This window comes from Poecile atricapillus, chromosome Z, assembly GCF_030490865.1.
Source record: "Poecile atricapillus isolate bPoeAtr1 chromosome Z, bPoeAtr1.hap1, whole genome shotgun sequence".
Lineage (NCBI taxonomy): Eukaryota > Metazoa > Chordata > Aves > Passeriformes > Paridae > Poecile > Poecile atricapillus.
The window spans coordinates 91791802-91813754 of NC_081289.1; the positions used below are offsets into that span (position 1 = coordinate 91791802).

The following is a 21953-nucleotide window of genomic DNA, read 5'->3' on the forward strand; positions in this document are numbered from 1 at the left end:
ATATATATACTATATATATTGTATAATATAGATGCTACAGAATAACACTAGTAAGTTTACTTGTCACAGAAAGTTTTAACCAACCATACCTCTTTCACCTTGCCTGAATCAATAACAAATACAACATCATTGACTGTTATGCTGGTTTCTGCTATGTTTGTAGAAAGAATCTGCAAATGAAACAAGAAGCAACCAAAACTATAGGTAAAAGTAAAGACAAAAGATACTAATATAATATCTGACAAAGTCATCTAGAACTTACTATTTTGCGCACACCAGGAGGTGGACTTTTAAGCACTTTCTTCTGATCCAAAGTTTGCATATTTGAATGAAGCATGAAAACCTGATATCTAATGCAAGACAAAGAGCACATCTAAGTATTTTTAAAAGACACAGTGAAAACCTCAACCATAGGAACTAGAAGCTTTACCTGTGAGCATTGTCAGCAAATCTCCTGTCATCAAAAAGAATACGGTCCCTCAGGCTAACTATCTCATCATATCCAGGAAGAAATATTAGAATTGCTCCTGAAAAAGCAGCAGGTTTGCAGAGTTAAGCAGCAAATTCACTTAAAATATGTATAAAAATGTATAAAATATGTATTAGTACTGTACAGACTAGCAATTAGAAGGTTTTACCTATTTAGTGTTTCCAAAAGAAGGGCAAGATTCATCAAAGGCTGAATATACAGTAATTCACTGGGAGTCTGTGTTTATACTTACCAGTGTCACAACTATTACAGATGTTATAAAGTAAGTGCATAATGAGGTCCAAATCCACTTTTTCATCATCAAAACTGTGATGATAAGCTGTCAACAGTTCTCTGTCCTCTGCACTAAGGTCACTACCACTTGTTTGAACCAGGGAACTCTCATCCAGATTTCCAAAACCTGCTGAAGCACTAAGATAGACAAATGCACAGACCAGAGTCAAGGCTGTTTGTTTCACATTTGCATTCAGCCACCAGCTAAACTTAGATCAACACTAACATGACTACTCCTTTGGAATTTTAAAATGTAGCAGAACACCACCTGCAAAATACTATTACTGTTCACTGATTTAAGTGTAATCCAACAAAGCATGAAACTTCAATTTTTAGCATAACTTTAATTTTCTCACTCTTTATTGAAACACAGACATAAGCAAAGTGTCAGAACTCAAAGTATAAAGACATTATCTGTTTATCTGTTAAATAAGAAGTATTTAAAATAAATGTATTTCCTAAATATCTTCCTCCCATAAGCAGCTACTATGCAAATGGAAACAACACTAAAAACTGTTCTAAAAATATTGGTCTCTACAAAATAAATGAACTATAACTGTTAAGTTAATCACAAACCAATTCCCAAATTACCTAGTGTAAATGTTGCTTCTATTAAGTTTCTTTAATATGGCTACTATGTATAGAAAACAATGTATAGATAAAAAACACAACAGATTTGCTTCCTAAATAAGCATCTGAAATTAAAATTGTACATGGTAGAATTGGTATTTCTGTCTATTTACGTAAGTCACTATACTCACATTCTGCCTACGTGTATAATCATGATAGCCCACATCAAAATGATAAAAAACAATAATATGAAAGAATTCTACATGATTCTAACTATATTTATCCTAGGATTTGCACAAACATAATCACTGAAATACACTGAATAACGTTTTTTAAAAGAGCACGTTTTTGAAACATTCCTGGTCTCAAATAAATCCTGCTATTTAGGTTAGATTTAAAGGCATAAAAAGCTAAAAACTGTTCCAATTAGAAGACACAGTGCAAATTTTCCTCCAACATTTCCCTTCAACTGTTTCTCCAAAGTAGCTGTAGCTTACCTGTAGGATTCCAACAGGTCAACAATCTCTGTCTGTCCAAAGCGCTTAGCCCAGTCCACAGCCATCCTGAAAGAGCACACAGAAATCTTTTTTAAACTTCTCACTTCAAAAGTCACACAGCCTAAGACCTGGAATTACGAATTCAATTCATAATTTCCAGAATATGTGATGAACAGAAGCTAGAAAATATTTCAAATGTCAAAATTTACTATGGCTTACAGTAGTCTGTTAAGTTAGCAATTAATTTAAATGTTATAGAAATTTCTTTCTCATTTGTATATTGACAAATAAATCTATGTTTTGGTCTGTTTGTTTTTACCAGCCATTAGATGATCTGCAGTGGATATTTGCTCCCATACTGATCAGCTGCTCTACTTGACTCAAAAAGCCTCTCCCTGAAGCAATCATTAGTGCAGTCGCACTGGTTTCACTGTGCCTATAATCAACTGAGAATTACAAATAAATAAATAGATAAACAAACAAATAAACCAGCAAAACAAATAAAAACATTCTTACTTTTTCACCTAAATGTGGTATAAATGTGGTTTATGTAACTTTGAACATCCAGGCCAGAGAGAATTTGTTTTCTGACTTCTTCCCACCACTCAGTTCTTGTGAATTTAACACTACTTTAGACACACTCTCTGTTAACACTTCAAAACAAGTACAAACAAAAAATAACTAAACAATTCATTCATTCTGCTAATTCTATTTAGTTTTCCAATAGACATCAGAATTCAAACCTAAAAACCTTTAAATCTGGAGCTAAAGCAATCACAGAAATTCAAGTAATTTTGTTATTGTTTTTTTCTTATGTAATAAGATGATAGACTTACCACTGACATTTTCAGTTAAAATGAGATGGAACACCTGAGCAAAGGCATCAACATCTTTATGCAACCAGATGTCAGAAAGACAAGAATCCATTTCTTTTATTAACCATAGTTCAAGACAATTCACATCCTTTTCAGTCTGAAGAGAAAAAGCAATGCTGAAAGATGGATGTCTTCCAAACCTTATCTCTATTCTCATATATCACACATTAAGAAACTGAAGTTGCTTTTTCAAGTAACAATCAGAAATCCAGCATTAAGGTACCAGTTAAAGCATTTTTTGTATCATATGCAAGTACTTTAAGAAATGGCAATTCAGCCATTTAAGCTGAAGAAAAGTTGTGTACAAACCACTGTTAGTGAAAAGCACATTTCAGCTAGAGTAATTAATGATAATTAAAAAAAAAATTATCTATAAAATATGTTAATATCCTTCAAGAAATTCTACAGGAGTAGTATGTTTAGAAAACAGTTTTTAAAGCAGATTTAAACACATCTCCCAACAAAAGGAAAAACTTACCAGTTGATTAAATACTGTGTCACCATCATCACCCAACAGACTACCCTCTTCAGCTGCCCTTGGGACAGATCTTGGTCTCTCAGATTCCAGCTTACTACTATTTTCTTGACCAGAACACCACTCAGTAAGAGTGTTTTGCTGTTTTTCTTCTACAATGCATAAAGAATTTCCATGAAAAGTTTTAGTCATCCTAATTATCCATAAATTTTAGTTTTTAAAAAATAGCTATATCTAATCATAAAGTTAGAAGTATTTGATCTCTTATTTAATCTAGAACATTGTTACCAGTCCAAAACAAATTCTATGATTAAGGGCATCCAAAGTGCACCACTGCAAACATCTGCTATAAGAACAATGAAAGAAATACCCCTTGGTTGCTTAACCCATTAAGCCTGCAACGTGCTGCATTCAAATGAGCTTCCTAAGTAACTTCTACATAATTCTCGATCCAGATCTTTCTCCAAAAGTGAAATGCCAAAGAGCAGTGATACAACTCTTGCGAAAAACAACTAATTTTTGTGTACAGATAAAAGAAACAGTAGAAGCCAACTGAGCTTTTCTACCCAGAGTGATCAGAGCTGAGCACCATGAAAAGTGTGTAGCTAGGATTGTATCTTATAGCCTTGGGGTTGGCCTTTTTTATTTTTTTTAATACTCATAAGGATCATTTACTTTCAGCTGAATACTTTCAAAACTTCTCAAATATTGTGATCAATATACCCAAATACTTAATCAATTAAGTAAAAAAAACAGGGGGTTATTTTCAAGGTAATTGAAAAGAACCCCTTGCATTTGGTTCAAGTGTGTTACCGCTCCTTGACCTAAATATGTTGAATGCATCCATGTCTGAAGAACACACTTAAAAACGTTGATAGCAGAAACCACTTCTGTGCAAGGTGTACAAAATCCTGCTTTCTCTAATGGCTGCACTTAAATTTGCACCTAAATGTCAGCTTATTGTATCTTATGTTTCCATAATTTTCACAAGGGCAAAGCCCCCACATGTACGTAATTCTACTTCATAATTAGGAAAAATGTAACATTTACCAACTGAAAGAATATAACTGCTGAAAGTAAAAATATTTTTTTCAATCACAGTTTACATCAACAATGTAAACAGAGTTTTAAAGATACTTGCTGTCATCTAATCATGTCTCATTTAACAATATGACTTTAGAATTTTGATAGAGAATCATCTTATTTGTTGTTCAATCAATCAGACTCATTGTCAAGCCGTTAACAATTAACAAGTCTACCAACCTTGCTGCTTCTCTTTTTTGTACTTTACCATCTCTTTGTTTGTATACCCAGTACTTCGTAAGATGTCCTCCAAAAACATCTCTTTGACTTCAAAAGGTCTTCCTTGGACTAAAAGCAGAAATAATTCACAAAAGATTACATATTCCGAAGCTTCCCTTTAAGAACATTAGTTCTTAAAAGCAGTTATTATAGACAGGAAAGTGATTTAAACATGATTATGGCCTGATTTAATGAATTACTAAATTCCTTGGAAAATCATGTAAGTGTATCTTCAATTGAGTTTACTTTCTTTAAGCAACTGAGCCAAAAAAAAAAACTCTAAAAGGAAATGCCAGATGAATACCTTGTTTTTCATTAACCTCTTCAATTCCATTAAGCAAGAGATATAAGACTGACAGTTATTTACTGCAATTTTATCAAATGGGAAGAAAAGAGTTTTATTTCAGTGTACAAGACAGAATTCACTGTGTCAGCCACCTGAATTGCTTAATATAAGATCAATTAAGACAGTTTTAGTGTAAAATCCCACGAGCATATTGCAATTGTCTGTATTCTACTACCTCCTTTCATGAGAAATATATGAGGAGATGGACTGTTCAATCTTTGTCCTCAATTTGTGCAGCCAATTTTGGCTTTTTTTACTGACTTACTTCCCATGGTCTTTTTTTCCTAAGAACTTACCCTGATTTCTCTTTAAACATTACTGTTTTCTAGACCTTATTTATGCATATTAAATTATGTTTTTACACAGGAAGGATTAATATCTATTTTTGGTTCCTTAGCAGATACTTACCACAAGTTTGTATCACCTAGGACTTTTCTCTCCTTCAGAAAGAACAAGCTACAATTCACATATTTTTAGAAGCTGTCATGGAGGAAGTCTTCTAACACTAATCACAGACTCTGTGCTCTACAGAAACCCACAACTAAAAAATGTTGGTTCTGTGGTCAGGATTGTGTCAGCTATACACAGTGAAAAAAAAACCAACTTTTTCATTATATTAACAGACAAAGTATCTAAACTCTTTTTTCTTAATACTTAAATTAGCAAACTTGGAGAAAGCATCTTTTCAATTGTGATTATGCTGTGAAGTCCAGTATATGGTAACAGTATAACCACTGCAGTAAACTGAAGAAAGAGATAGTAGTCAGAATTTCCAAGATAAATCTATTGGTCCAAAATGAGAAGAAGCTTAAAAAAAAGTAAACTGGAAAGTCACATAAAAATTACGATGAGGTTTTTCTCCTCCAAAAAAAATTTCAGATATTAAAATCATGTGTAACTTCCAGATTCATGCCTGTAATAAGCTGCAAGCCTTATTTTCCTAGGCAACAATTCAAAACTGAAAACCAGAAAGAAACATTTTTATGTGTAAATAAGAAAAAATAACTCTTTCTCATGAACATCCCCTAAAATTAACCAATGACTTCTGTAGAAAATTCTAAATGAAGAAAAGAATCATGTGACTAAAACATAAATCCCAATTTGCCTAAGACTGTGTTTCTGAAATTAATAGATACAGTCATCTGAGTTTTATCCACTAACTACTAGCAATCTCTGAAGCCAGAACTAGATTCTAATGGAATATACTAATAGATATCACAGTCTTGTAAATCCTAAGGTCTGTGTCAATATGCAGACCAGCATTTTAAGAACCTTTTCCTCCTTGAATTGAAAATGAATGGGGGCCAGGACATCTCTGCATTTACAGAATATCCACTGATGAAAACAGTTCCCTTTGAGGTGGATGCAAATAGTTAAGAAGTAACAACCTCAAGTAAACAAAGAACAAGCACTTTCAGTGAAGGTCAGTGTATTTATCTCAGACTGATTTGGTACAGTTCAGTGAAGGTCTATGAATCTCAGGGCAGGTATACTGAGATTTAAGAGTTTACTTAGGTACTTACTGTGTATTACTGGACAGCATCCAAAATATCTAATAAAGAGATCTGCATCTAGAGCAGCACTAGAAATAATTAGTTTTAAATTAGATTGGCTTTGCAACACATCTCTCAGTTTTATTAGCAAGAAGTCACTGAACCTATCCCTCTCATGTACTTCATCCTGTATGAAAGAAAAGAAAATCAAAAAAAGAAGAACATGTAAGCATCACAGATCCAAGACCATAACTTTTCACACATATGATTTTTTTTTTTAATTAAAACATGTAACTTGGTGGTACGTTACAGAGGTATTAAAATGTTTAAGTTTAGCTTAAGAAGTTTTTTTTAAAATTATCCACGAGTCAAAAATACTTCAAAAGGTTTTATAAAAATATCAGAGCAGACTGCACTGTAATGCATAACCCACCACAAATCTTAATTTCAGACATCAAAGAGTATATGAAACTTCTCTAATTCTTGCAATTGAAACTAATTTTCAAGATAATACCACAAACTGCAAATCTGACAAATATTATGTCAATTCCCCTTCACAAATGATAAGAATTAAAAGAACTGTATGATACCATGCAATGAGAAAAAAAAAGGTAGATTTGTTAGATCCATTAAATCATGCACAAAGCTTATCATTAAGGCACATGTCTGATTAATCATCTTTGTCTATCTTCTGTTTAGTTTTATATCCTGAATGTATGAATCAACAAGATTTGCGGGCTGAAGTGAAAAATGCATAAACCATTCTTGTGCTTTTTTTCCTCCTTGGTAAACAGACAGGCACCTAAAATTACCTTGTTTTTTTCTGTTTTCAGCAACAGAGAAATTACAGTAAACATTCTGGTTTCATTGACTTATTAAACTCCACAATAGGAAGTTCACATAATCATAAATGAACACAAATAATTTGCTGGAAATTAAGACCACATGTCAAAAACATTGGGCAAACAAAGGGACTGAAAACTTGGTACTGCAAAATCAAGTACATGAAAACAGAAATTCTGACATACTCACACTGAACCATATCTACATAAGCCTTCCTAAGGTTTTTCTGCTAACAGAGGAAATTGAGAAAAATTTTGACCTCTGGCCTCCACAATCACATCACAATTCCAAAAAATTAACTGTTGACACAAACCTAATATAAGATGCTTTTACAAGACAAAAAAAAAAACAAAAAGCAAGCAACAAACCCCAGAAAAATATGCACATTACAATAAAAAGATCAGTAACTCTTTAAACTTAATTCAGATTCTAACTTAAGAAAAACAACTTAAATTTTCATCAAATTAATACAGAAAACTAGAGTCTCATTTTCCAATTAAGAAACAATATCTACTGCTCTATCTCACAGGAAATACAATATCCTTACCACAATTACGTGTGTCACGGTTGATAGGGTGCCGTCTCCTGCCATCAGTGTGCGAAGCAGTATGCCATTAGTGCAAAAGGTTACCAGTGTCTTTGGAGAAACCCTAGAGAACAGTGAACAAAGATGCCTCAGCTTTTTTCACCATTTAAATGCTGCTAGCTTTCCACTATTTACTGAAAATTAAAGACTGAACAGCTGCTCACCAGAAGTGGAATTACAGGTCTGTCACCAAAAAGAGCTCACACATACTAATTGTTTATAAACTACATCTGTTCCCTAAGAGCTCCTAAGGATTCTTAGAGATGATGCTCCAAAACTTCAGATAAGGGATTAATAAAAAATAAGAGATTAATTTTTTCTAAATTAATAAGCAAGGAAATAAATTAATAAGCAAGAATCTTGAGAACCTCACCATTTTCTATTAGTTTACTGGAAAATTCACTGTGTACTGCCTTGAAGAAACAGGTCACAATTCTTCAGAATAACTTCAGATACAGTCTTTGTATTTGTCTACATGTGGTAGGTTGACCTTGGCTGAACACCAGGCACTCACACAGGCTGCTCTATCCCTCTCCTCCTCAGCTGGACAGGGGAGATGGAATTCAATAAAAGGCTCATGGGTCAAGGTTAAGGACAGGGAGCGATCACTCACCAGTTCCCATCACAGGGAAAACAGACTTGACTTGTGCAACTTGGTTTAGAGTGTTACAAATTAAATCCAAGTAGGATAATGAGAAATAGAATCAAACAATACAACACCTCCCCCCACTCTGCCCTTCTTCCCAGGTTTAACTTCCAATTTTCTCTAATTCCTGCCCCTCAGTGCACAACGGGACAGGGAGTGGAGGCTGTGGTCAATTCACATCTTGTCTCTGCTGCTCCTTCCTCCTTATGGGGGGGGATTTCTTACACCCTTTGCAAACTGCTCCTGTGTAGGTCCCTCCCATGTGGCACAGTCCTTCAGGAACAGATTGCTCCAGCATGGGACCCCCATGGGTTCACAAGTTCCACCAGCAAAACTGCTCAAGTGAAAATTCTGCTCTCTGTGGGGCCACATGTCCTGTTGGGAGCCTGTTCCAGCACTGGCTTCCCACACGGTCACAACCTCCTATGGGCAACCACCACCTGCTCTGGTATTGGGGCCCTCCACAGGCTGCAGGTGGACTGCTCCAGTGTGGACCTCCATGGGCTACAGGTAATATGGGGAATAAACCAGAGACCATAATGGAACTGATAAAGGGCTGGGGTCTCTCTATTTTGCTAATCTTTTACAGTCTACGTTGTAAACTCAGCTGATGACCCCTCATGATTTAAAGGGACTGGTGAACTTATTAACCCCAACTCACTATGCCATTTTGGATGCAAAAATGGAAAAAGGGGGAGGTAAGATCCAAAGCTCCCGGTATTTGCCCTCGGTGCCCTAAGGGAAGGCATTTTGCTAATCCGTGTCATTCCAAGTATGATTTTGAAGGGCATACAATATTGGGGAACTGAAGCCAGCGGCACCACACACAGATACAAATACCTCAGACAATGCCTCAGAGCGGACTACAGCAAGCCTCAGCCTGGCCACCACAAGCAGCCTTCACCAGCCCATCACCTACTTAAAACCTGCCACAGCAGGAGTGCCAGACTGGATCTGGCAACCTCCATCAGTAACATTAGTTGATTGATCTCTTCATTTGCTTCCCACAGGAATTTTCGGACCACCAGGGCAGTGTATGCATGCACTGTCTTTAGGTCAGTCATCCACCTCTTTGGGGACTGTTCTCCCGGGGTTACAGGCTCTGACAATGAGATAATGATCATGGCTTGGACACCTTGACCACCTCTCGCAGTGTGCCCCATGTATCGTGAACAGCTCAATTAATTTTACTTCCCCAAACCATGAGCACACCTTTCACAGACATAACCCACCAGGAAGATTTGGGACCACTGGAACACCCCAAATATGCTGAGTACAACCTATATGTGAACCATGCCTCACATGCCAATGTATCCTGACATTAAAAAGACAAAAGATAACATTTATCGCCTCATAGACACAGGGGCTGACTTTACAGCTGTCTCTCAAGCCAAATGGCCCCACAACGGTCCCTTGCTGAAATGACCCAGGTGCTTTCAGGCACTGGGGGAAGCAGCCAGAGCTATCAAAGCTGCCACTTGATACAGATCACAGGTCCCGACGGACATCTCACCTCAGTCAAACCACTTGTGTTACCAGTGCTAATGGTACTATGGGGGAGGGATGTTCTCTCTCACTGGGGTTTTAGGATTCAATCAGATTTTTAATGGGGGGTCACTGAAGCGCATGTCACTTTAAAACTAACCTGGAAAACAGAAAATCCAGTTTGGGTGGAACAGTAGTTCCTTGTAGCAACTGAAAATAAGGATAAACAATGCCTTCCCAAATGTTATGTTATTTACTGGGAATTCTTTCTAATGCTCAGACATGGTCTGTTAACCAAAACCAAATGTTTGGATAACCTTAGCAAATATTACAGGACAGGATACCTTGTGTTTGGCCACTGCATCGCCTGACAATCCTTTTTGAAGATGCCTTGTCGCTCTGCCCTCAGAAAACTGGCCTTGCCTGACTCATGCAGATACAATGTTGAAAAACAGCAATCATGAGAAAGCCTGGCACCAATGGACTCCTTATCTTTCCTTGGCATCCCTTGAGTCTCAAGGGTTAGAAATCCTGGGCTGGGTGAAAATGGATCTTTGGGTAAGGTTTAATTATTCTAGGAAAAATCAGTCCAAAGCTTGTGATGTTTCCCCTCATCACCCTGTGTAGGAAAATGTGAGTGCTTGGTGTTAATTAATTATACATCCACTATTGTTCCTCACTCTACCAATGCTCCATTACTTTTGCCTCCTGGGGTATTTTTAATTTGTGGGGATAGGGCTTGGCCAGCCATCTCATTGCATATCAAAGGAGGACCATGTAGCCTTGGGCGATTATCCCTTTTAACCCCAAACAGGTCCATGATTTGTCAACATAAATATCCCTTTAGAATTAAGAAGCTTACATGCTTTTGAAAATAATTGTGATGACCAATTTGATTTTTGGTCTTTTGGACAGCGATGGGCAGCATTGTTTTTTACCCCTGCTGTAGCAGCGGGAAAAATTTTAGGATTACTTAATAGATTAGGTTGCTGACTAGCTAAACAAAGCAATTCTATGCCCCTAGCATTAACAGGACTTTTAACTGATGTTGACTGTATTCTATTCTACACTACTTTTTGCTACTTTGCAAAACAGAGCAGCAATAGACTTCTTGCTTTTAGCACAAGGACATGGATGTGATGAGTTTGATGGAAATGTTGTATGAACTTGTCCGACTACTCCCTCTCAATCTACACAAGCATTCAAGCCCTGAAAGAGGGTGTAAACAAACTGCAAGTAGATGACAGACTTGACTGGCTAAGTCAACATCAGGGAGACCGGAGATTCAGTGGATAGGTAAGAAATCTAATTGAAATAAGCTTATATGTATTAGGCATTATATTATGCAGTTAGAGTTATTCCTTATATTTTACAGTGCCTGCAGAAATTAATAGACAAGTCACTTAAGAGGGTATTTTCGGTTGAACAGGAAGGGGAAAGTAAGGGGAATAAAACAGAGGTACAATGGAACTGATAAAGGAGCCTAGTGTCTTAGGCCTAATCAAACAGAAACCATGGCAGAGACAGACAAAGAGAACTACGCCCTGGGGTAGAAGTGACCAAGAGATATGTTGTGAAACTTTGTAATGATTACCAGGTAACTGATGTCATGAAGAGTGTGTAACCAATGGGAAATTGTTCCCAAATATAGAACCCTATATAAGTGCCATACAAGTTAAACCCTATATAACCCTTGTATACTCAATAAAATTGGCTTCTGATCTTGACTTGGACTGATAGGGTAACATCCTCCCTCACCATGGTCTTCACCACAGGCTGCCAGAGAATCTCTGCCTCAGCAGCTGCAGCACCTCCTGCCCCTTCTTTGGCACCTTGGTGTCTGCAGAACTATTCCTCTCAAATACTGGCAATCTTCTCTTTGTACTGCTGCACAGATTTTCTTATCAAATATGTTGTTCCAGAGTCATGCTCACTGTTATCAATGGGCTCAGCCTTGACTAGACGTGGTCTCTCTAACAGCCTCTCAACTGGCAGAGGCATTATCAGACATGTGGGAAGCCTCTTCTCACAAAAACCACCCCCCTCATTATCAAAACTTTGCCATACAAACACAATACACTATACTTGACTGATTCTCAAAGAAATCAGCTGAACCTAAAACTCTTTAAAACTACCTACTACCTGTGGCAGTGCTAGCTGTGCAAGTAATAACAGCAATTACTTCCTCCAACATTGACACCTGAAGTACTGAAAGCTTCCAGAAAAAACTGCAGAGTAATATACAAAGGAACACACATACATATGTCTGTATTTCAAGTTTGGAATTCTTTCTTCACTTCAAAAATACTCATACATGTTGAGTTCACCGAACACATACCAGATAGAAGTGCTTTACTTTTTTAATCTCTACTCTTCTTTTTCATCAGCCTTCTAGAAATCACCATTACTGTCTAACAGACACTAAAAGATAAAAAAATAGATTTCTGTGTTACCACAAGCACTTCCATCCAACACTTCTACCAAGCTGGAAACACTGCCATCCCTCCCTTTTACTCTTTCTCAAGCTGGCTCTTCTCTGCTACTTCCAGCAATTCTTTCATCTGACCTATACTTTGTTTTTCTTCATTCAGCATAATTCTTCCACACAATATTCATTCACCTTACTTGCAATTCACCTTTACTTGCTCTTCTAATAGGTTAATAGCTACGTGACCTTTGGTATGCATATCAAAATTCTTTAACTTGGTTTTGCTGTTCAAGTGCATTCATTTTCATTAGAAATGTATTATCTTCATCCATATAAGCAAGATAACCAGACACACCTTTTGCCACCTTCTTCTCACTTGTATTCCAACTGCTGCCCATTCCTGAAAATCCCACTATTTACACAATTCCAAGATTTTTGAAATCACACAATCTTCAGACTTTCACCCACCCCTGCCCTACTTTAGGAGCAAACTCCTCAGGTCATCTAGAATTTCTGCTTTTGCTTTAAAGACGGAACAGAGTAAATTTAACCCAAAGTGGATCGGTAATACTAAACAGCATTGTTCACTTTCCAATTTTGTTGGTTTCCCTTTTCGGTGTCCGATCAACTCTCCCTACATAGCTTTTGTCACAGCATGCTGGTCTTCCTACCTATTTTGAAAGCTTGCAGAACTTTTGTATTCATGTTAAAAGCATAGAGGACAAGAATACCCACACACATACTCTGTAGCAAGAGAAAGCACTTCAGTTCTATAGAACAACTCACTGCATGAAACTGCAAAATACAGGAGAAAAAACATCCTTTTCAACTCTTAAACATTCATTACCCAAAATAACAAATCCTACTTACATTTTTTACACAGTGATATTTTACTGGGCTGCATCCCAAATACATTACAGTTTAAATAATCACATGACTAAAAACACAGAACACCAACACTAGATCAATTGACTTTAAGAAATGCCATCAGTACCTGCTTTCTAATCGGATCTGATAACCAATTGTCTGGCCAATCTTTTCTCTTCTTTCTGCTGCCACTCTTTCAGCCACAGCAAGTGCTGCCAAACGTCTTGGCTGAGTGCAAAATATACGGCAGGGAGTTCCATTTTTGTGACAGTCATCAAGAATAAACTGGGGAATCTGTAAAGAAGTGGTTTAAATTTACTTTTTAGTTTGATAGGCTCATAACTGTTCTATCACAATGAAACAAATAACTACACCTCAGTATCACACATATTGCAAGATGATTCACAATATGATCATCATTGCCAATGTACCTGATGTGGCAAAAAAGGCCACAAAAATCAGTTTCAGCTATTAAGTTTAGTCTCTTTCTAACAAAATACAACAACAAAAACACCCAACCAACTAAACAGAAGTTGCAGCTTTTCTCTCCTGCTTCAGGAAAATTTCTGTAAAAAACCTTTAGATAATCTTTCATTGTAACACACGAATACTCTAGTTACTAGGAACTAGCTTTAGAAGTAAAGGGGTACACAAAACCGTAGCTGCTTTCCCTTCAATATTCTATGATTTTAAGGAAAACTGATATCCATCATATAACTGTGCAGACTAATTTATTTTCCTAAATAGTAATAAATTTTAATATGTATCTGCTGGTTTAGTATTGCAAAAGCAAAAAGTTAACTGGAACACTAGACTTTGAACTACATAGGAAAACAAAAGCCTTAAAAATAGAAAAAAAAAAAACTTCCTTATTACAGATTTGGCATCATATATTGTTTGGTATAAATACTGTTATGTTTTTTATTTCATTTAAGAAACGTACTTGAGTAGTTTTTCCTGATCCAGTCTCTCCTACAATCAAAACAACTTTATGGTCCTTTATTATTTTAACAATTTCTTCCTGTTTTTCAAAAACTGGGAGTGATTGCCTGAAGGAATCAAACTCTGATTGCCCTCTTTTCACTGGAACCTGGGGGATACCATCACTAAGTCGTCCACTTGTCTTGTTCACTTCTTTGTTTTCTGTGGAAAGAAGCCAATAAATTATAAAGGAAGGTCACTAAAACACTGGTTAAAATTGTACTTAAAAATTAACACTCCTGATTTTATTAACATCCCTGTTGATAAAGAGAGAAACCCATGACGTATTTAAAAGTGATTTTCACAGTAACACATCCTGTTATGGTGCTTGAAATAAATATAGTTTAAAGGATTTTTTTACTTTCACAGAAATGTTGAACAGAACTGAGTTATCACAGCACAATACTCGAGTTAAAAAAAGGTATGAAAGCTTAAAGAGAAATATAAACTAAATCAGAGAAAAAAAGCTTCGGCCTTTGTATCTGTTTACACATTCTCATCTGAAGAGTTTGCCTAGAAAAATCCACCACAGAGTTAAACATTTAAGTCAGTCCAAACTGAAAAGTGTGTTCTCCAACAAAAAGACAATTTTACTGTGATTCATATGCCTTCTTTCACATCCTTATTGATCTTTTAAGACCTCCTTTCAGTCAGTCTTACATAACCTAGTAGCCTAGTCTGCAAGATTTGTCTTAACAAATACTAATTGAAACATGATGTACTGAGAGCCCTGGAGCCACACAGCGGTGTGATGTATCAGAAAGCAATGTATAAGTAGCTAAAACCCTGCAGTCTTCTGAGGATGCTACTTCAACATCAGTATATTAAATGCTACTCCGCAATTCCTCAATAATTATTTTCAGAAGAATGAGAAGGTCACTATAAATGCAATTTTAATGCAATTATATAGACATAATGCAATTATTTCATGCAATTAACAGATTCATATATTAAGTGACATTGTTTTACCAAGACAGACTCAGACAAACAAATTAAGAGAGCTAAAGACCATTCTAAAGAAATAAAGATAAATTTTACATTATTCATTCATTTGTACCCAACATCCACAAGAAACTGCTTTTCTGTACTTTTATTATAGCTTCCCTCTGTTCACTAAACAATCCTTTTAAACAAATGAAACAACTGAGAAAGAAAACTAGCAAAGCAAGCACTTAAAGCACAAACACAATGAACCAGAAATATCCATTTAAACAAGGCACACTGCTATGCTCTCTGTTCACTACACCCAGCTTTATACACAGAAACACAACAAAATTTTCACAAACATAACTGTTAAGGCAACAGTCATGTTAAAAGCATTGTTTTTTAAACATCTTATATCAGAAGTTTGTCTTCCAGAGAACTTTATATATGTTAGAAATCAAGAAGTTTATATAATAGTCTGAGTTTATGTAATAGCTCTTAGATACCGAACCTATTTTAGATGACAAAACAAAACATGAACTCCTTATTTTATCAAGGACATGGATTCCTAAAGGCACAACAGCCAGTCTCATTATCACTTAAGGATTTTCTTACACAGAGTGATGGTAACACTTGTCTCTTTAATTTTACTCCATGGAACTTGCAGGAGTCCATATTTCACAATTGTTTTTTTTTTTAAAAAAACAATTTAAAAAAAAAATTCTGGCTGACATTGGCTCAAAGAATCAAAATTAACTTGATACAGCGAAAACATTGCAATGTGGGTGACATGACCACCTGAGCACCTTATGACACTGGTTTTAAAAGACTATATTAAGAATTAAAAGTCAAAAACTTATTAGGTTTGTTTCGAAAGAAGAGTTTCAGTTAGGACAGAAGAAGAGACAGAAAATAAGAGGTGTTTCTTTGGGGTTGAACTGTGGTTTGTTTTTTCAAGTAGTCTTGTTGATTGACAAGTCCATATCACAAGATACACTGAACATACCAGATTCAACAGCATAGGCATTTCCTCGTTCTGTCTTCGGCAGAAGTTCTGTTCTTTCTTTATTTGTGACAGGAAAATTCTGAATTAAAGTATGAATAGCGTGTTTTGTACCAGGAGTTAGGGCACAAGTCATTACTGCACGTTTTAGTTCTGATCCATCCTTTTTTCTTACAGTTAGGTATCGATTTGCTCCTTTTCTGGGAGAAAGGGAAAAAAAAGGCATTTCAGGAATAAACAAACTAGCTACCTCTATGTAATGATCTTTGACAGGAACTCTTTTAAGATGGCTTTCACCTTGTTTTCAAACACATCTGCAAAATTAGAATCCTCCAAATAATGTCCTAAGTAGCATAATGCAACATTCACGATAGTCATCAGCAAAAGCACCTTCTATTCATGCAAGGTAGTGCAGAACAGACACTGCGGACATCGGATAACCATGTCCCAGTTATCACTGCATTTATCTCTCAAAATACAGCCTATCAATACCACCAATCATTTTATCAAACAATACTGAGAGTTATGACGCCAAACTGACTTTCACACTAACTGGAAGGATTTTTAAGTTCAAAAACAACAAATAGGCAGAATAGACAAAAAACTCCCTGCTAGTGGCATTCCAAGCCTTAACAAAATCCAGTAAAACATATCAGGTATCAGGATGTTCATTATCGAGGATTTATTATGTAGAAATGGAGCCAAAACATTTACCATATCACTGACCTACTCATGGGATCAATGGACCCCTTATCTTTCCCTGGCATCCCTTGAGCCTCAAGAGTTAGAACTCTTGGGCTGTGTGAAAATGGATCTTTGTGTAAGGTTTAATTATTCTAGGAAAAACTAGTCTAAAGCTTGGGCTGTTTCGCCTCATCACCCTGTGTATAAAAATGTGACTCTTGACACCAAAATGCACAGAATTTTTGTAAATATATTTGAAACTGAACTAACCTGTGCCTGGGCTATAACCAACATATTAATACCTTCAAAACAACTTCTCAGGATAAGAACAGAAGGCCACACTAAGAACCTTGGCAGGAGTGAAAGACTGGTGCAGGTACACAGGTGCTGGCAAAGACAGCCTCTGTGAGGAGAGGCACAGCCACCTCCAGCAGCTCCTGGTAAAAAGGACGCTGTCCTCTATACATCCTCATTTCAAGAACTGAAATACACTGTTAAGACCCCCCTGAGCCTTGTCTTCTCCAGGCTGAAAAGTCCTACTACTCTGTCCCTTTCTGCATACAGCAGATGCTCCATGCCCCTCACCAGGTTGCTGGTCCTCCACTGAACTCTCTCCAGGCTAGACCTCTGTCCTCCTGGTGATCCCAGCACTGGACAGCCACAACACTCCCTGTGTAGCCTAATCAGTGCTGAGTAGCAGTGAAGGATGATCTCCCTCTGCCAGCTAGTAATACTTGAACCCTCTTCTATGCTTCCCAACCGAAGCACTCTTTCCAACATGCTACTCTAAGTTACATTTCTGTCAACAAAGAAGACTCTATGCAAAACCTTTGAAAACGTATTAGCAGAGGGAAAAAAAACAAACAGGGAAGGATCTTTGTGAGAAGTCTTTTTTATGCACATGAAGCTCTCAAAACTGCATTGCAAACTAGCATGGCATGCGCTTTTTTAACTCAGACATCAAGCAAAGCACACAGACACTTATTTTTATATCCAAAGTTTCTCCTCTGGTACCATTCCACACAACACTGCAGGATAAGCTAAAAGTACAGATAGTTTTAACACCGATAACGAAATCCCATAAATTTGCACCAAAAAGAGAAAATAATACATAAAAATAAAAGTCAAACTTACCCTTTACTTTTCGATATCAGTCCAAGAGAATGACAGCGCCGGTGAACAAACGCTCTTTCGGTTCTAGTGAAAGAAGATGGGAATTCCATCTCTGGAAAGATAATTTAGAAACTAAAAACCCGAACATAAAAACTCAACAGGCAGTATCCCTGACCTATGACCTCGGTGCCGCGAGTTTATCGGTCCCCAAACCCACCACTCATCCCGTGCACAGCGGGACTGGTGGCAGCGCTGGCCCCTGGCACCCGTGCGGGACACGGCCACCCCCGGGGCAGCGCGGCCGGAGATGCTCCAGCCCGGAAGAGCCCGCGGGCCCGGCTCCCTGCCCGCCGCTGCCCCACGCACCCGTGTCCTCGCCGTAGCGGAACCGCTCCAGAGCGAGGTTCACCGCGATCTCCACCTCCTCGTCCACACGGATATCCCTCAGACCTTTGCCGCCTCGGCCGCGGCCCGGCGCGGCGGGAGCGCCCGAGCCCGCTGCGCCCCCGCCTTGCTGCCGCGGCGGGACGTTCCTGGGCCGCGACATGGCTCCAGCACAGAGCGGGGCTCCGGCACAGAGCGGGGGCTCCGGCACAGAGCGGGGGCGCCGGCACACGCGGGGGCGCCGGCACACGCGGGGGGCGGCAGGCGCTGTCCCCGGGCAGCGGCAGCGGGCAGGCGCGGCGCCGTGACGTCTGCCCAGCGCCGGGCGGCAGCGGGCCGAGCTGGCAGCGGCGCGGAGCCGGCAGGAGGCGGAGCCGCTCTGCAAACGGAAGGAAGCGCTTGCCTGGGGGTGTTTGTCCCCGGCAGGGTGTAAGGCTGTGTGTTGTGGAAGCGGTGTTGCGCTATAGTGTCACAGTCAGCTGTGCCTGGAGAAGCAACGCTGATACTTGCCAGGTCGCGAATCATGCCATTTCATTGAATGGCGTTAAGTGTAGGTGGTAATATCGCAGTCCTCAGCCTTGTTTTGAATATTTTACGGAGTCGTCAAGATTTTCTTTCTCTCTCTTCCACCTTTATGTCTCTCCTTTCTTGTTATGTCTTGGCAAAGTATGGCTATCATATTTTACCCCTTGCTTTGTAACAAAGTCTGTGGTGAGGACTGGCAGGTTGTTTGCTGTAAATGAGAGCTTGTTAGCCAACACTTCCACTGTTCCATAGAAGTGCTGGAAGGGCCAGTTGCTGGATTTCAGGTCACTATAGTAAAAGGATAAAAGTCCCTGACACATGGACTGCTGTCTTTGTTCGAGTGTGCAAAGAATTCACAGCGAACATCATGTCCCCAAACAAAAGGGTCATGATATAGTCAGATTGGGAAGTTTTCTTAAAAGTTTGGCAATCCAAATGGGACCCTAGGCCACCATCTTCACAGACCCCCTTCTTCAAACATCCAGCTGCTGTGGAGTCCATGGGGAACTGTGTGAGTTGACCTGAGATCTTTGAAGCAGGGAGGATACAAAGGATGAATGCTAAAATTCCCCAAATATATTCGTGCTAAAATTCCCCAAATATATTCAATATAAACCGTAAGGGTCTCAAATTATTTTTAATAAACTTCTTAATTTCGGACTTTTCCTTGCTGCAGCATTATGTCCATAGTTGGTGAAATTTGGTTAGTGCATTGAGTATGGGAGCACAGCCTCCTCAGCAAAAGGCACATATACAGGGGTTTTTAGAGTCTCTCCCAAGCTGCACAGGGGATTGAGGTGACCTGTATGGTGTGCAGGGTAGATGAGGTCTCTCCTAAGGCATGTGTGGGCTGCAGTCCCCTGTAATGCATGCAGGGGGTTTGGAGTCCCTAGTAAGGCATGCAGGGGCTGGGGTCCCTCGTAAGGCCTGGAGGAAGCTTGAGGTTTAGGGACAGCTGTTGAAGAGGGGTCAGTCAGTCCTAAACGGGCAGGCAAAGGCTGTTCAGAACTGATGGTTCATGATCTCTGCTGGTCTTCACCAACTGGAGTGAGGAGATGAATTCAGATGCCCAAATCCAGAGTGGCACAGATGGGTGTCACAAGGCACCCAGTGTGCTGATGAAACCTATCGCAGAGAAGCCATCGGGAGCTCCAGGGAGCAGTCTGACAGTGCCCAGTGAGTTCTCACCAGCCTACGGCCATCCAGGGGAAGGAAAAGTGCATGTCAGACTGTACCCATATCCACAGCAGGTCTCCAAGGTGAACTGCCCATCTCCCAGCTCTGTGAACACTGACGGATGATTTGAGGGATTAACTAAACTTGGTATAGTGAAAAAACATTGGTAGGAGAGTTGTTAAAGAATTTTAAAAGATGAAGTAGGAAACAATTTAAAGACCTGTGCTATATCATGTGTAAACGATAATGCTTTAGTGTGTGGTGGTTCTTTCAATACATTTCAAGAGTTTATTTTGCAACTAGCAAATAGGCAATTCATGCACAGATGGACCACATCTCTGGAAAGCACACACACTGAAGGAATTGTTCACTCCAGATTGCTGCTATGTGCACATAGCGTCTCTTCAAAGATGGGTACCCACAAAGATCTGATGTAGAGGTCCGCTCATTTTCAAACCATGTGCTGTTTGTGACTATTTGAATTGATTGTTGTGGTGCAAATTTGAAACACCATACCAAAAGGAGGTACTTCAGAAGTCATGCTGAAATGCTGCTCCATTTTTTGTATGTTCATGACTAGTACTTGTGCTTGTAATGGTGATAATTCTGTGTGTGTGTGTGTGTTTATATATAGTTATAAACCCACATTTTTCTATGTGTACATTTATTTTAAGTAAGAGGACAGTAAACTTGCAAAAAAATATTTGAAGACTTCCTCCAGAATATGGAGAACTGTTGCAGTTGTCTGGTAAGATTTGCTATTTATAAACAAAGAGCATTCTTAGTGGCCTGGTTTACTGGCATGGTCATAGGAGCAGGAAATATTTTTATTATTCATAACAATGTTATATCTATTAACTTGAGGAATTCTGTTTCATTTTCTTCCAGGAGGATAATATGCAGAGTACTGCCTGAGCAAGGAACTGTCTCTGTTGCCTAGTGTTTTTAATTGCCCCTTTGATGAAAAACAAAAAGAAAAGCTGCTGTTTAAAAAAAAAAAAAAATTGTGAATGGGAAAGTGTTTTTACTTTTAGGAAGTATGTCAGACCCCTTGAATCTGCAGAGGCTTTAGCACTTATTGCACTGCAATTAAGATACAAAATTACTGGAATTAGCTCTTGTACAAATAGTTCATGAAAATAACTTCTAAGAAAACTGTGATGAGAAACAATGTTTGTAATTGGTAGATTATGCTGCCCTAGGAGAAAGGGAACAGAGTGCATCTCCATACATGCTTCAGCTGTGTCAAAAGGAAATTTAAATCTTTAGGCTGTATTATGGGGAAGGGACAATAAATGATAACAAAGAGAGGCCATAATTAAGCTCTCACGTCTGATCACAAAAAGTAGGCATGAGGTTTTCTCAGAGCTGTAGGATCTGACATTCATGGATTCCTAGGTTAGGGGAACAGACTAAGTCTTTGACTGAGACCACTGAGAACTTAGAGTATAGCTAATGGAGACGTAATGCAGAAATTAGGACCTCATAAGAAATCAATTGCAACTACACACAGTTGCAGCAGGAGCACCAGCCTGTATTAACTCAGCGGCAGCAGCAGGAGGAGCCCAAAGTTCTAATGCCACAACGGACATATAGATACCGCATCTTAACACCTTTAATCCAAAAACCTAATAGCAGTACCTGATCATGGAGAAAAACATCCTCGGTGTGAGAAAGTGATGCAAATTTCAAGTAAAGCACAGACAGATTTAAGTGATGTTCCCTCACATAAACCAGATGTAGTTCTATTTGCATATGGCTCATGCTACTCCCTCTAAGGACAGCAACAGGCTGGGCATGCTGTAGTGAGCTGGGGACAGGTAACAGAAGCAGAACCACTTCCAGCAAGGATGCGTGCACAAATAGCAGAACTGGTAGCTTTAATGCATGCAGCACTTATGGAAAGAGGGAAATGAGTGAATGTCTGTTCAGATTCTTGGTATGCTCTTGGGCTGTGTCACGCAACGGGAGTGTTGTGGGAAAAAAC

The 21953-nt window shown here is 38.6% G+C and overlaps 1 protein-coding gene across 1 annotated transcript in view; it reads right to left on the reverse strand.

The window, feature by feature from the left end:
* Positions 1 to 18462, reverse strand: part of LOC131573179 (3'-5' RNA helicase YTHDC2-like) — a 31794-nt gene extending 13332 nt beyond the window's left edge. The window contains exons 1-16 of the mRNA XM_058826884.1: positions 18248 to 18462; positions 17903 to 17993; positions 16088 to 16284; positions 14120 to 14319; positions 13304 to 13470; positions 7712 to 7814; positions 6352 to 6508; positions 4444 to 4551; positions 3184 to 3332; positions 2667 to 2802; positions 2150 to 2276; positions 1831 to 1896; positions 723 to 901; positions 431 to 527; positions 263 to 350; positions 90 to 170 (exon numbers count right to left, since the gene is read on the reverse strand). Coding sequence (XP_058682867.1) covers positions 90 to 170; positions 263 to 350; positions 431 to 527; positions 723 to 901; positions 1831 to 1896; positions 2150 to 2276; positions 2667 to 2802; positions 3184 to 3332; positions 4444 to 4551; positions 6352 to 6508; positions 7712 to 7814; positions 13304 to 13470; positions 14120 to 14319; positions 16088 to 16284; positions 17903 to 17993; positions 18248 to 18428 — 2127 coding nt within the window. The 5' untranslated portion in view covers positions 18429 to 18462. The remainder of the gene's footprint in view (positions 1 to 89; positions 171 to 262; positions 351 to 430; positions 528 to 722; positions 902 to 1830; positions 1897 to 2149; positions 2277 to 2666; positions 2803 to 3183; positions 3333 to 4443; positions 4552 to 6351; positions 6509 to 7711; positions 7815 to 13303; positions 13471 to 14119; positions 14320 to 16087; positions 16285 to 17902; positions 17994 to 18247) is intronic.
* Between the last annotated feature and the right edge of the window lie 3491 nt (positions 18463 to 21953).